The sequence below is a fragment of the Narcine bancroftii genome, chromosome 10 (assembly GCF_036971445.1).
Source record: "Narcine bancroftii isolate sNarBan1 chromosome 10, sNarBan1.hap1, whole genome shotgun sequence".
Taxonomy (NCBI): domain Eukaryota; kingdom Metazoa; phylum Chordata; class Chondrichthyes; order Torpediniformes; family Narcinidae; genus Narcine; species Narcine bancroftii.
In genome coordinates this window covers 83,051,022-83,067,987 of record NC_091478.1, presented here as the reverse complement: position 1 = coordinate 83,067,987, position 16,966 = coordinate 83,051,022, and the positions used below count along the sequence as shown (strand labels likewise).

At 37.8% G+C, this 16,966-nt stretch overlaps 1 protein-coding gene across 1 annotated transcript in view; it reads right to left on the bottom strand.

The window, feature by feature from the left end:
* The window catches only part of tox3 (TOX high mobility group box family member 3), a 109,605-nt gene extending 93,954 nt beyond the window's left edge, over positions 1-15,651 (bottom strand). Inside the window, 1 exon segment of the mRNA XM_069901600.1 lies at positions 15,265-15,651. Within this exon segment, the coding sequence (XP_069757701.1) occupies positions 15,265-15,366 (102 nt within the window). The 5' untranslated portion in view covers positions 15,367-15,651.
* Between the last annotated feature and the right edge of the window lie 1,315 nt (positions 15,652-16,966).

Genomic DNA, 16,966 nt, shown 5'->3' with positions numbered 1-16,966 from the left:
CGGCAGACCCTGCCTCCCGCTCCTTTTGTTGGAGACGAGCCCAGCGCCGTGAGATCGCAGTTTAATCCCTCTCCAACCATGGGAGGGGGGTGGGAGCAACGCGCTCTTCTCAGCCAATTCCTCCACCGCCCCGGACGCCGGCGTTTCAACGGGGGGTTCGGGTGCCTTTGTCAGGCGACTGACCTGTTGGTCCAAGACAAGGGGAGAGCGTACAAACTCCACACAGACAGCACCTGAACTCGAGTGAACGTGGAGCTGCGACCCCACATTCCACATCAGGACTGTGTGTAAGATTGGGAGCAGTGAGACGGAAGCTTATTTTGTTCCTGTGATTTAAGCCTTTCTTGGGGTGGGAGGGGAGGTCCTTCTCTGACCACTTGCCTAACAATTAACCTAATCAGATGTAGAGTTACCACAATACAACAGTTCTCAACCTTTTTCTTTCCACTCGCGTCCCTGTGCCATTGGTGCTCTGTGATTAGTAAGGGATTGCTTAAGGTGGTCTGTGGGTGGAAAGAAAAAGTTTGAAGACCACTGCTTTAATCATCCCTCATTGACTCATCATGTGCACGGTTTCAGACGCTAAAGGAAATGGGCCAATGACAATGACAATGAAAGAGTTTATCCAAAACTATTATTAAACATTTGTTTTAATAAGAAAAAGTTTAACATTACATATGTTGAAAGAAGAGAAAACATGCAGATGTTGTTGAAAATTTTCAATAAATATTTAGTTCGGCCCTCGACTTAGTCCAAGTTTTTAATTTTGGCCCTCCGTGAATTTGAGTTTGACATCCCTGACCTAGAGCATGGCCTACGTGGTGAAGGTCCTTGATGATAGAGGCTGCTTTCTTGAGGCACTGGCTCCAAAAGATGACTTTAATGGAGTGAACTAATGCCCATGATGGTGTTGGCTCAGCTTACAACTCTGTAGCCTTTTCCTATCCTGTGTACTGGCAGATCCATACCAGACTGTGATGCAACCAGTCAAAGTGCTCTCCATGGAACATCTGTAGAAATTTGCAAGAGTCTTTGGTGATATTCCAAATCTTTTCAAACTCCTAAAGAAAAATAGCCTTCTTCATGATTGCATCGAAGTGATAGCCCCAGGATAGGTCTTGAGAGATATTGACACACAGGAATTGGAAGTCCACAATCAGTTCCTTAGTTTTGTTAATGTTGAGTGGAAGGTTGTTGTGGTGACATCACTCAACTTGCTGATCTACCTCACTCCTGTACACTTCTTCATTGCCCTTTTGTGATACAGCTGTCGACAGTGATGCCATCAACAAATTTGTAGACAGCATGTGAATTGTGCCTAGACACACAGTCATGGATGTAGAGAGAGTAAAGCAGTGGTCTAAGCACACGTCCTTAAGGTGCACCTATTTTGGTTGTCGGTAATGTTACCAATCCGCACTGACCGTGGTCTTCCGATGAGGAAGTCAAGGATCCAGTTACAGAGGCCCAGGTTTTGAAGCTAGCCAAACAGCACTGAGGGGATGATGGTGCTCAGGGCTGAGCTGTAATCAATGCAAAACAGCTTGATCCAGGTGTTGCTGTTGTCCAGGTGATCTAGGGCTGAGGGGCCACCCAGTGAAATTGCATCTGCTGTGTCGCGATTGTGACAGTAGACAAATTGCAGTCGATCCAGATCTTGGGTCAATGTTAATTCTGGCCTTGACCAACCTCTCAAATCATTTCATTACAGTAGATGTGAGTGCTACTGGGCAATAGCAATTGAGGCAGCTCACTCTTCTCTCCTTGGGGTACTGGTATGATGGATGCTCTTTTGAAGCAGGTGGAAACCCCCAAATGCAGCTCTGAGAGATTGAAACTGTCCAAGAACATTCTGGATAGTTGGTTAGCACAGATTTTCATGTTGCAAACTTTAATGCCAGTTCAACACCAAAAAACAAAAATGCTGGAGGAACTCAGCAGGTCACACAACATCCATAGGATGTATAGAAATATAATCAACATTTCAGCTGTTACACATTTAAGAATGTGTTGGAGATTTTGATCATGCCAAGTGTGGGTAAAACATCACTATTTTAATCGATTACAGAAATACAGAAACAATATAGTCAACATTGTTTATTTTTAATGTCACCCATGATCAGGTTATGATTCCCAACAATACTTCTGCAGAAAGTGAAGTTTTGTTCCTCTGCAAATTGGATTCCTAAATGCTACCCAGGAATATCCCTCAACTTAATGTGTTTCTATATTTCCATTGTGGACATACACTCTCATCTAATTAAAACAGAATGGATTTTTAAAATATAAACATACAGTACTCAAAATTTTTTAAAAATATATTTTTTAAATCTTCCGTACATGCCTGAAGAGGGCGCACAAAATCAGTGAACCGGTGCGGACTCGAAAGGCCAACATGGCCTGTTTCCGCTCCGTAAATGGTTATATGGTTATATGCAGTTGGCAATGAGTTAATACAATAATAAAAACACTACATGTTATTTATAAACCCTTCCGCCACTATACCCCTACCCCCCCAAAAAAAAATATTTAAAAGTACAGTAATATAGTAATGTAAAAAGAAAAAAAGAGTCTTTAAGGGTTGATCTGACATACACAGTCAAACACAGGACATTAACCAAACTTCTATATAGTCAATTTGAAGAAGTTCAATACAAGATAATTTCTAAACAAAACAAACTTTTACATCAATATTTAGATTTTCATCCCTCTTTCGAACCCTTGATTTTATTTTGCTTTGTGGGCCAAAATGCAATTTTCATTTCCCATTACATTTCATGACTGCAGTGTTTATTTTTCTTTTGCATTAAGCTTTACATTTGTTTAACTTCCTGCAAAATACATTTCTAATATGCTTTTCTCTTCATCTAGTTCGAATAACAAGCAATCTCTGTCCTATAAATATTAATGTAGTCCTGCTATTTGTGTCTGTCTTTAAGTTCAACATACACCACCAACTCAATCAACCAGTTCCTTGCAACTCAATCAATCATTTCCCAGCAACTCAATCAACCAGTTCCCAATCAAGTGAAATTTCATCAGGTTGGACAATATTTCATTGTACAAGGACATGCTTTACATAAGCATCTGAATTGCAATTCATTATTATTTTTCCTCACAGCTTCACGAACTCAAAAGAGCAATAGCTGGCCCTATTCTCAAAGAGACTTCAACTTGAAAAAAATGTGGATTTAGTAATTCAGAATTGTGCTTTAGATGTGGACTATGTGTAGGAAGATTTTTTACATTCAGTCTGGCTTTGTGATGAGGTTCAATCATTTTGGCAAAAAAAGTAGGGAATTTCTTCAAAAATTGTTTAAGATCCAATTTTTGCTAGACCCCCAAATTTTTTTTTGTTGGGTTGTACTGCCCCACTTGCTGATTTGGGGTTGGTTAAGTTTCAGACAGCTTTTCTTTGTCTAGCATTGGCTGAAGCACGTAAATGTGTCACAATTTCATGGAAAGACGAGGTTGAGGTGAATGTAATTCGTTGGTTTCATGAGTTGAGGTCCTGTATTTACATGGAGAAAATAACATACAACTTGCATAATAATTATGACTTTTTTATTAAGATGTGGTCACCTTATTTGAAATGCACGAATTTAGTAATATCTTAAATTGTTGTATTTGTTTCTTTTATAACGATTTTTAAAATGCTTCCCTTGTGGAGTTTGCTGAGGGTGGGTGGAGGGGTGTGTGTTAGTTGTATTTTTATATTATAGACTTTGTACAAGTTTTTCTCTTGGAAATTTTAAATAAAGTTTAAAAAAAAGACCAACTTGACTTCATAAAGCTTCAGGTTTTTCTTATCTCTGTCACGATTCCCAACGATACTTCTGCATCCAAGCGTAAAGAGAAGTTTTGTTCTTCTGCAAAATGGATTCCTAAATGCTATCCCTCAACCTTAATGTGTTTCTATATTTCCATTGCGGACACACTCTCATCTAATTAAAATAGAATAGAATTTGTTATATAAATGCACAATATTAAAATTAATAACACTGTGTGTTTATATGTAAAAAAATCTTATTTTTCCAATCACACACCAATCCAAAGCCAACAAATGTTAAAAATTGAATCAGTACAGCTCAATAGAGACATTGAAATTATGTATTTCCTTTCCCAACTTTGACAGATGAACTGTTGTATCTGGGACTCTTTTTCTTCAATGAGAAAGATGAATTATAATACGACCTTGAGAGTTGACCTAACAAAGCATAAAGGTAGATCATCTCTTTCCAAAGGTAATGGTCTCTAAAATACATCGCTGGCATTTTGGGGAGAGGGGAAGTCTATGAATCCAGGCATGAAGCACTTCCCTGAAAAACAGGAGATTATAAAAACCTGCAGCACAGAAACAGGCTCTTCAGCCTACAAGAGTCCTCACTGACCATCAAGTGCCCAATAATACTAGTTTCTCCACACAGCATTCACTTCCCAAAAATATCAATGTGATATAACCCTGGAGCCCTTCATAGCCTGACATTTGAACCACTCCAATGCCGCCCCCCTCCCAGGGCAAGATCCCACTCTGTCAAGACATTTCACCAAGAGTGCAGCAAAATGATCACAAATTCATTCAAGAGTGAGTAACTACATTAGGCCCTGCTGAGTCAAAAAGTAGACTTATCTTGGTTAAGAATGAGCACAGAGTCCATCAATCGCCCCACTCTCCATTTTTGAAAGTCCACAAACACATTATTCAATGAGAAATTCTAATGCAGTCTAATGGATGTGCTAGCCAGGTGCAGCAGGAGGACAACATTGTTGGAGCAATCATTAGTCCTTTGTCAAAAACTTCTGTTGCACCTCAAGATTGAAAAGGAACAATAGGAGGGAGAGGGAAGAGTTAGGTCTTTACAAATTATAAGAATAACATTATGCGGAAGTGATGAGAAAATGAGATCAGCATTTGACAGAGTGGCTGTGCTACTCAAAGGATAAGAGGGAATTAATTAATTTACCTCTCTGGTGTTACGGTGCTGGGAAGGCCAAAAGGAATGGAGTTTGATGCAGAAATTGAAAGAAGGACCAAGGGTGACTCAAACCTAGATATACCTTATCCAAGTGACAAGAAGTGACCTTAACACAGTCATGAGCATGTTTCATCCCATTTTACAAGCTACAAACAAAATGAGTTCATTCTATTGAACTTCTAGTCAATACTCCCTGGTTAGAAACATCAACCACAAACCTGAAACAAAAGAGAACATCCACAGGCCATTTTTATTCATATTTCCATATTGAAATTTAAACCAACCTGCAGTCCAATAATGAGGAAAAATGAAGCTCCCAAATAGATCCATTGAAAAGGGGAAAAGGAGGATTGCAATGTTTGTACAAAAGTAACCAGCAGCAGGTTGGACGCATACCAGTTTAAGGGGAACAGAGGACCCCACACAGCTTGCTTTTGCAATCAACAAAACTAACAAGAGATTCTCACAGTTAATTATAATACGCAATGCAGTAACTTCCACATTAGAGTGGCATAGTTAGCAGAGAGGTTAACATTAACACTGCTGCAGCACCAGCGACCTGACTTCAAATCTGGCACTGTCTGTAAGGAGTTTGTACATTCTCCCTGTGTTTGCATGGGTTTCATCTGGGCATGCCACTTTCCTTCCACCAGTCAAAACATACTGGAGTTGGTTAATTGGGCGGCTTGGGCTCGTGGGCTGGAAGGGCCTGTTATCGTGCTGTACGTCTAAATTTTAAAAATTAATACTGGGCATGCATACAATTTGAAACATCCGGCAAGCAAACCTCTTTATAAACTGGACTCCGATCTCAATATGTCCAAGAGTTGATGAGAAACAATTGCATTAATGTCTCTTTACCTTCATTAAAATTTGATTACTAACCCAAAGCAAAATGATATAGCAGTATAGTTTTAAAAGCTAATTTTTAACAGAAATATTGACCTTTACTTATAATGTACATAATTTCTCAGTTAAATCATTGGACTTTCATCTCGTATTAGAGGAGAGACACTTTACATCCATCAGACATGAGGAAATCAACTATATTATTTTCCATCCTTGGACCTACATCCTCACATTGGGTGAAAGGTAAATAATGTTCCTTCTAAATATGGTGTCTTCAGTAGCATTTGTCAAAACTTTATTAAAATATCAAAAAAGCAGTGTCATTCAGAAAATAAATGTTCTTTATCTGCAGATGAAAAATTTCCAGAAATTTCGCTAATAAAAACTATTGTCCACAAATTTGGTGCGTAATAGAAAAAGGGTAGCAAACTCATTTCTTCCATAATTCCAAATGTAATTATCCTAATTGTTTCCTCCATTATGAAGGTGCTATGATGCTATCAATAATTTTGTGGACATTTTCATAGAAAACTGAAAGGATTGGATAAAACTCTGTCTGTAAGGAGTTTGCACCTTCTCCCTGTGTTGGTTTCCTCCGGGGGCTCCAGTTTCCTTCCACCATTCAAAATGTACTAGGGCTGTAGGTTAATTGGGGTATTTGGGCACCAGAGACTCATGGGTTGGAAGGGCCTGTTACCTGGTTGAGTGTCTAAATTTAAAAAAAAAAGCACTATTTGCAAAGCTAACAGATCAACATTTTATTTATTCATATCACTTTCCTGAACTACTTTAGGGCATTTTCTGTTTTTTTTTTAAAAATAGGTTAAGTTAAATGAATGCTTCATCTTTTAATCCTCCTATTATATGCAGCGATTCCTAAACAGGACCTTTCGAGTCATCGCATATTTTAAATACTGAATGTAATTTCCGCTATAAAAAACAAAGTTACATTAAAATATTATCAAAGTTACAAGATGTAAAGAATGCATTTAGAATAATGAAGTTATACTCTTTTGAAAAATATGCTAGAGAATAATGTGTTCAGAAATGTCATTTAATATTAAACTGGTTTCCACAATGCAGCAAAGTTCTATGGAATAGTTTTAAATCTATTCTTTCAAAAAGACCTCAGGGTGGATGATGTTTGGAGCAAGTTGATCGAGCACCACTAAAGTTTCCCTTTTACTGTATCAGCCTTCAAGCATCTAATTGTGGAATAATCGTCACTCTGACATTCCTCAGCAATGTTCAGAATTGAGAAAACATAAATCTTTGTTGTCTTCAGAGTTCCTTACATCAAAATTGCACAGAAAATTAGATTTAGGCTAATGAAATCTAAGAGGGGAATGGAAGCACAAGGAAGCAGTACATAGCCACTCAATTTCTTAACCATTTGCAAAAATCAAATAGCTAAAGAAGCCAACTGTAGATACAGCAAATGGAAACATATCTGCTTATCCATTTTTCAAATATAATTGCAATAACCTCAAGTGTCATTAAACATTTAAAATTAGGATGCAGTAACCAGTACAAAAAAAAATCTTTGTCATATTTGGTCAGGCAGCCAACAAACAAGTAAAGGTGGTAATTGAGTATGTAGGCAGTGAGCCTGAATCCTTTGTCAACAGTAACCTGAGAAGATAACAGATGCAATGATTTGTAAAAGATAATGGCCGCCTCAGTAGCTGGATACCGAGACATGGTACACTGAAAAGAGAACTGGGAATACAAACTAGGACACTGTAACAAAACACTGCGTTATGAAACATGATACCTCGGCCTGGCCGTACTGTAAATACAAATCATTCACTGTACCATATGTCCAGGGCTTTAAAAGCCAATGCCAGTTACCTAAGAGGATTTGAACCACTTTCAGTCACAAAGAAACAAGCTGTTTTCCACTCTGGGTAGCAAAGCATTTACACTCATTTTCATTTATACACAGTAGTGTTTCTTTGGTTAACTGTCAACACAATATAATGTACCAGACCAATTCAAATGGACTTTAGAAATGTGCTATTTACAATGAATAATATACAGCAATAGTCAAATGGTGCCTTGACATTCCAACAAAAAACTCAGGAAGTTTCAAGACATTATTTCTTCCCCCCCCCCACCCCCCATAAACTCTTGCTACATAGAACATATAACCCATTCTTTTCTGTAGAAATACTTTAGCCTGAATACCAACAATATTTTGCTCCAATGTTCTATTTGTATTGCGATTCCCCGAAGAGAGAGCATTCTGCCTGAATCAGTATGACTTGAGTTGCCTATAAAATTCAGGATTTTATACTGGCAGACAACCAGGGTCAGTTCAAGTATCCAGGATTATTACATTATTAGAACATCAAACAGTACACTGGAGAGGAACAGGCCCTTTGGCCTACGTCTGTCCAAACATGAAGCTCAAAACAAACTAAATCTCGTTGTCTGCACTTGAAGGATATTCCTCTATCCTTTTCATTAGCCAAACACAAGCACCAAGCATAGCTTTTGCATGAAAGCATCACTCTTTGGATCTGCCAACAAGGTTAGCATGGCAGCTAGCACAATGCTTTTACAGCGGCAGAACCCAGGTTCAAAAGCAGAGCTGTCTGGAAGTACATTCTCCTTCGGGTGCTCTGGTTTCTTCCCACCCTCCACAAACGTATGGGGTTTGTAGGTTTATTTGGACAGCACGGGCTCAGCACGAGAAGGACCTGTTCGCGTGTTGTATCTCTAAATTGAAATAAATAAATAAATGGTCCTTATTTGGAATTTTAACAATTTCATCCAAATCTTTTCAAGATCAATAAGTTGGCACTTTAGTTTTAATTTTAACCCAATTGATCTGGCAGGAAATTGATGTAATCCACAGCACCCCAGGGCCATGGAAGGTATGGTTCGGGAAGGGCAAATTGGGTGAGCTGTCTAAATATTGTAGCACAGATTAGGCAAAAATTACTTCCCTTTACTCCAAATTACCATTGAAAAACTTATATTTTATTTCTATTGTCGTTTCACACATTTCAATAGTAAATCCTTGCACATTCAGGCATGCGGTTGCAGTATACATGGTGCCTCACGTTACCAAAGCAGTCGGTCTGATCATCTTGGAGCCTCCTTTTGAACCCCACGTACAGTATTTTGTCCTTAGCCTGCATTGATACTGTCTGCTATCACATTGTGTCAAAGGGTAAACTCCTTCCTGTGAACCGAGCTGGTGACAACTGCTCACACACGAACTGCCACCAAGCAAAGGGGTGACAGTTCATATGTGGGAAATTGTCACCAACTCATTTCACAGGAAGAAATTTACCCCTTGATAGATTCTAATGGGGGAAAGCATCAAGCCTGCTAATCATGACTTGAAAAGGCTTGCATAGCCTGGTTAAGAAGAATCTGTTTTCCTGAGAAGACCATAGAACACTACAGCACAGAAGCAGCATGAGGTGCAGATTTACGTTGTGGATAGAAGCAAAAGAGGGGAGTTGAGTTTTTTTTTTGGCTCATAGATTGGAGGGTCTGTGACTGCCTAATTGTACTTTAAACATGCTTGGATGAGAACATGATGTGCCACATTCTATAAGAGTGGGGTTGAAGTCTGTGTAGCGAGATATATTCAAATAGCAATTTTCAGCTAGTCTGGATGTCATGGGCCAAAGCGTCACCCTCACTGTTGTGGAATTCCATAATCCTGATGATTTTACAAAGTCTCTGGTGCACAACAATCCAGTAATTCTGTGATTAAGATGACAACATCCAAAACAATACTTCTGCTTTGTTTTCAAGGACCACTTCAGGTGCCTTGCAGTTTTTCAGCTGTACTTACAAAAATCCTTTTTTAAAAGAAAAATAGATTGCAACATCTGCCTTGTTATGGGATATTCATTTGGCCATTAATAATTTTAGTAAAAATGTGCTGCACCAATCCAGTTCCTACCTCGAAGGAGAATGAGCTTCTAGAGAGAGTTATTTATTAGTCGTATAATGCTTGTAGTCACATCCTGTTGAAAACAAATTAGTTTTTATACAGCCACACTTAGCTGTTGAAAGCATTCATGATAAAAATTAAACAAGTGTGCAATTATTGATCAAAATGCTAAGACAGCTGGCAACACCAATTGAACTTTAGAATAAAACAAATCCTAGTAATTGTCAACTACAAAAATTGGTTTGGCCACTAATACCTAAATTATGCACGGAATAATAAACATGATAATTGACAGCCAGCACTGAGGCAGATTACACCGAGGTCAGGTACTTTTATTACTGCTGTTCCTTTACAAGCTTGTAATTAAAATCATTTCAGTAGTCACAGTGGAGAAAGTGATGCAGAAAAATACCATTTTAAACCACTTATGCATATGTGGCTTCAAATACAGTACCATGCTGTGACAAATCATTCTCTTGCAAACTGTTTTGTTACCAGGGTTACCACAAGGTATGCCAAGGACCGAGACAAAGAAATCGAACAGTTATTGGCCCTTCCCCCCTCCAAATTTACAAAATGTGCACATTATCATTCAACTTTCTAAAGTGAGCTCTTCCTCCTCTGGTTAATATTTATTTCAGAATAACAAATTAAAAACCAAGGGATTTCATTATTATAAAGTCGCAGAATAAATATTCCTAAACTTATCTGATTTCACAGTCATAAATAACAGAGTAACAAAAAGTCAAAGGACATTTGGACCATACAAAGGGTACTGAAAAACTCTGGGTTTCAGAAAGTAAGAAATAAAGGCAATATCCAGAAAAAAAACAGTTTCTTCTGTTCTATGCTCTGAAATTTACAGTTACAAGTCTCCTTCCATCACAACACCTTCAAACAAAAACTGATTGTTTTGTCTATTCACACAATTTTACATTATCAAAATTGGAACCCTGTAAAAGGTGACAGGATGTGGAATCTTCAGACCTTTATTTGAATCTCAGCCTTTCCTGAGATTAAATTGGTTCTTTCCCAGCTCAGTTAGGTCACTTAATGTTTTTAACCCAAGTGAACAAATACAGATGGGGACAAACTTCTGGTTACTTAAATAGAACTTGGGGAAATCGAGTATATTTTATGATGACAGAAAAAAAATGGCAATGATTTTTATTGGATTCAAGAAATACACAGACAAAAGCCTTGGCTTATAAATATGCACACTTTTTACAAAACATTTTTTGTTGCTATTTTATAAATACTTTTGTTTCTCCACTCTATCCCCCCACCAACCCCCCGAACATTTATATTACTAATGCTGAATAAGATTGTCTGAATTAACTTTCAGAGGTTTATTAATATGGCCAGTCCATGGATCATTCTAGTTAAATCAATACACACTAAAAAGATGGTTAGCACATCTATCTCTTGTGTTTTTTCCAGCATCGAAGCTCAGACACAGCTGAGCACTTTCCTCCTTGTTTAAATATGCACACAGAAAGAGGCTGGAGAATGACGCTGATTACCACATGCTGCCTAAGTAGCAAACTGCAAAAAATAAAACATTAACATCGCCTATGATTGCACCAACCGAACTTTGATGGTATTATTTTCTGCATGTCGCATTAGGTTTGGATTACATTAATATAAAGTGGTGTTTCGTTTCAATTGTTCTTATTTACTAGTCATTTTTTCTCTATAGCTTTGTAGCATGTTTTTTTTACAATAAATGACAACTTCTAAAACAGCATATTCCTTACAAATAACAGAATGCAATATTTCACTACTGCATTGTATATCCTTCTGTCAGTTTTCTCAGCACGTGTATCAACCCCCAGCTCAATGGCTCTGGAGTTAGACTCAAGTCATGCATTATTTAAATATTCCTCACTGCAAGTTGATGTTCAGAGTTATTTAAAAACAAATCTCTCCCAAAACCAAATTTCAATGAAGATTTTAATTTACTGAAACTCACAAGGTTAAACAATTGATAACCATGCAATACAACTCCAACAATGCGTTGGAGTTATATTTTTCAACAATCAGTACACTACCAAACAGGAAAATAAACTCACAACCAAATTAAATGAATGAAGGATAAGCAGGAATGTTAAACTGTGATCAGTTCTGTCCCCATTTAAGATGAAGTATTCCCTCTGATGACAAATTAAACTTCAGTAATTAAATTAAATAGAATTATTACACCTGGTGATAAACAGAACTTTTTTCCTGAAGGTAATAGCCAGCTGGATGATTAACTTAACACAGCTGCCTAATGCTAAATTCATCTGAAGATTTTTCTGAAATAATAAGAGTTGCCTGAAATGCTCAAAAGCATAGTCTTATTTATATTATTCCAATCTAGGCCAACTACAAAACAGATAGGTTCTCAACCCATCCATCATTATTTACAGCAATGTAATTATTATTGGCATTGTTAAGAATTATAATTACACAACATGGCATCAGTCCAGAAATTATTCCTCACATTTGCCATTATCCCCACCAGCTGAATTCATACCACAATCCTAAATGTTATTAAAAAATCACCAGTTGAGAGGCAAAATGAATTTCTGATCAGAAATACAATATTCTGACCACCAAGAATATTGACCATATACTTCAATTCAATTCAATTCTCAACACATCAGATTAAGAATGGACAATTGTATGATTTTGTTCCGACTCCAGCCGTTGCTTGCTCCTAAGAACGTACAGTGTGTGAGATGGTGTGAACTTTTGAATCCAACTTCCATTCAATCATCCAATTAAATCATGGCTGGTCTATAGCTCAACAGTATACACTACCTTTGCAGGGACCAATTATTTTTCTCATAACCATCTGAGAAAAAGTCACGACTGAAAGATGATACCATCTTGAAAATCCATTTATTAGGTACAAACAGACAAAAGAAATATGAAACGAGCAGAACTAGTTGCTTAAGTGGCTAGTTTCAGAAAGACAGAACCCTTCCACCTCCAAAAAACATGATATGGGCAATAAGATCTGGCCCTAGCTCCTTCATTTTCTTATAAATATCTTGATTTTTTTTCAATCATTTCAAATGAATTATTAATCAGTAAACACTTCAAATTTCAAACGTAAACTTAATAACCAAACCACAAATGATGCAAACTACTACAACTTTTTTCAATATCCGTTGGGCATGTCTACATTGATACTGCAAAGTCTTCATCCAATACCAATTCATAAAACACACTCAAAAACTCTCCACAGTTTGAAAATTCTATTTAAACCGTATTCTGTTACTGCTTGTGATGTATTTGAGTATATAAAGGTTGGCAAACAAAGGTAAAAAAAAAATGATTGGACAGCTGAATCATATTCACTAAAACATTGCTTAGCCTGTTAATCTAAACTAATTAACTTCATGACATTTGATTTTACTTTTAGTCAAAATAAAAAGGTTAAAGTTTCAAGGTCATTAATTGTCGAATGCTTCTGAACTGTTCCAAGATCAAGTCCAATATGCTTAAAACACAAGTTACAACGCTGGAGTTCCCATAATTCTGAGAAAGCAGTGCATCTGCGTTCCTCAAATCAGACCTTGTCGATGGAAACCCAACAACCTCGATGCCTTTATGCCAAATATGTGTGCAAGAATAATGCTTCTTTAAAGAAAATTGCCCCTTTTTTTTTTACAATGACAATGCTGATCTTTTCAAGAATGAATTTAAAAAATCTATCTTTAGCCAATTCAATGTCAATAAATGTCAATGTTTTGGCAAGATACCCTGTGATATAATGATTATCATGCAGCAAAGACAGAGTAATGAGAGTGGGAGCAGTTTATGGTTGAGTAATAATCATTCCAAGTATTTCCATTTGCTAATACTCACCGCTGTGTGGAGCTAATTTTAAATGGTTTCTGACAGTTTCATTGGAGTGAAATTCCACAAGTTACATTCTAATTTATACAAATTAATTTCTAAATCATGCACTTCTAACTTCACATTGGCTTTAATTAGCTCTGCTGATATTGCATGGTGAAATCTTGACTGGTACAACTAATGTATCACCTCTGCCCAAGTTTAGGCACTTCAACAGCAAACGTCTCAAAGTACAACATTCAGAAAGTTTGAGTAACCGGTTCAACTGAAAATGATGAGTGTAATCATTATTGAAAAGGAGTAAAAACCAAGGTGGGTTTCCAACCATTTAACACCCTTCCAATGAAATATGGGAGAATGAGTAACCATTTACTCAAGCAGAATCACAAGTGTATGTGAAATAACACAAAGAATTGGATTTGCTAGATCGTAACATATCTACAGTAGGGAATAGAAATCTTCACTGTGACACAGAAAGGCATTTCAGAATTGCCAAACCCTGTGAGTAGAATCCACCAGTCTCTTTAAACTAAATGTTCAACAAGAGTGATAATGGGGCAGCTATTAAAGATCAATAGTTGAAAAAAAAAGCCTGATAATGATTAGAGCCTTGTATTTGTCATGCAAGAGTTCAGAAACAATACTTGCTTCCAAAGCACAAGAGGATTACTCTTCTACATCGCAGAACAGAAGAACGATGCTGCCACGCAAGTGATAACACTAAAGTGAAGAGTGAGGATAAACTTTCTCACAGTAATTAAGCAATAAATAGATGTGATGTCCCTCAAGGCGACAACAACAATTGCTAGAGGAGAATACTACTCAGAGAAAGTAAAACATCCAGTAAACAAGTCAATACAGTGGATGTATCTATCACACACAAGGAGTGCATTACCAAACACACTAAACAACTACATTCCACAAGACGTCAATTCATTTCAAATGGTCTCCAAAAAAGGGTTGTAAACTTTTACTTAACACTGGAGGAATCCACAGAATTCTCTGCTATTTTATTTATCCAAGGAAATTCGGCAATTCAGGTTGTAAATTCCAACTTAAGATAAAGGAGGTTGCCAGGTTTTCTCGACATAATTAATGCAGATTTACAAATCCAGTGGAGAGGTTGATTAAAACGTCTCTTCACTGCGATTGATTACAGACAAAATAGCATGGAATAAACATCCAGAACAAATTATTTACGCTTGCATCTCCAAACAAGTAATCTACTTTAAAAGTATTCTTCTACTTTGGCAGTGAATAGGCAGCAATATAAACTATTGCAATTTCAAATGACACTTTCAAAGGACTGATTGTTAGAAATCCAAGAATCTTTGTTCAGAAGATGGTTAGCAATAAGTCCCCGACTCACCGATTATGCAGGCAAACTTAAATGTTTCGACTGATTTCGGAAATCTAAAATGACAGTGACTGATTATGGCACTTGGAGTAACTTGCTTATGACTTTAAAGTGCACATTATATACTTGAAATAACAAAAGCAAAACAAAAAGCTGGGTCAATTACAACAAATAAAAGAGTAACAGTGTGTGGATACATTATATATATATATATATATATATATATCTAGAATTTAATACTAAACAATTCGATCATGTTTCTCCTTACAAACGATCACATAAAGCATGGCACAATGACGATAAAGAAATCTTTTCACCTTGTTGTAGCTGTAGTAGCCCAGGCATTGGGAAAGGTCCAGGTTGGAAGGATCTCCAGGAATAGAGTTGCCAGCAGCGACTGGATAAAAACGTACATCCATTTTTATATATATATATATTTGTTGAACCCTCAATAATGAATCACTTTGAATATTATGGGATTTACTGTCATCCACTCAAGTTTAAACTCACTTGAGGATCAATAATGCACAGATGTAACCCTGGGGGTTGTTTAAAAGTGGTTTGAATATCTTGTTTAGGGAAGATTCATGTATTTCCTGTGTTCCTTTGGTCTGTGTGTTCACTGCCCAGTGCCGGAGCCTCAGTATTTGCCCATGCATTCAACAGCTGTACACAAAGAAGCCACGCGACCAGCACTGATAAGCTGATGCTTTTCCAGCTTCCCCACTGCAGACTCTGATCTGGGCAGCAACCGAGTCCCTTTTAATAAACAGAGGCAGCTCTCTCTCTCTCTCTCTCTCTCCCCCCCTGTTAACTCTTAAACAGTACCTTCAGCCGTCCATTATCTACTCACGCAACCACAGCCAACTGGACTGGCAAGGATATTTAAAAAAAAACAAGCTGTCCTTGAAGAATTTAAAGCCAAGGAGTGCAAGTCTTTCTCCCAGCTAGTGGAAGGCGCTGAAGAGCTCTGAAGCGACTGCTGGCAGAGCTCCCTGAGAATAATGAATAACTAAAGCCCCTGGAAGGCTTCATAATGAGCCACTCCCAGCAATGCCTCACCACTCCCACAAGGAGCCAGCTGTCACCAGACACACAGGCTCAGTGCTCACCTACCAAACGCTGCCTTGTATCTCGCCCACGAGAAGCCACTCGACCTCGGGACAACTTATTCCCCACTCAAGTCCCAATTTCCCGGCTCAGACCCATCGGAACTCCCATTTCACAAGTTTTCAGATGCAATCAGGCGATGCCACAGAATTGTGAAGGCAATGCATGTCATGAATATCAGCCACAGCGTCTTTATTGGGGGCGGTGGGGGAATCATAATGAACTGCGCTCGCAAACTTGGAGACAACTCCTACCGAGCTCTCCCAATTTGGTCCGGTGCCTCCCCGAATTTTGTCCATCCCTTGATGAAGGGCTCCAGCCCGAAATGGTGATGATGTCTCTCTTTTAAAAACAACCTTTGCTATATAAAGTACACTTTCTAACCTGGCGAGTTTCTCCAGCGTTGTGTTTTTACGCTAACAATTGACCATGAAGCATTTTCATCTAGGGAATGGGTGCAAGCAAACTGCTAAAACGTGCTGAAAACTATTAAAACCAGCTCGTGACTACATCAAACTACATAGAAGTGAGAACCAGGGACCAGGCAACCCTTTCACACATACAGCAGGTTGCTTCAAACACGTTTTAAAATTCAAATGTGAAGGCAACTCTAACTGTTCATTTTAATGCATTTTCCTGGAACAACTTTCTCGTCTTTTCTTGGAATTCCAGCCACCTGCCCATTAAGAATATTTCCAAGTGAGATCCATATCATTAAGTGCAATCGAATAAAAAGAAATGGCTTTCCTCATTACCCTTTGGCAGGAAATTTTGAAAGATGTGTGCAATCTAGCTTGACCCGTGACACTTGAGAAGGACTCACCTCCTGCTTTTGAATGCAATCCCACAAAGCTGAAATATTAAACTATTATGTGTAATTTACATCCAGATTAGATCAGAAAAAATAGC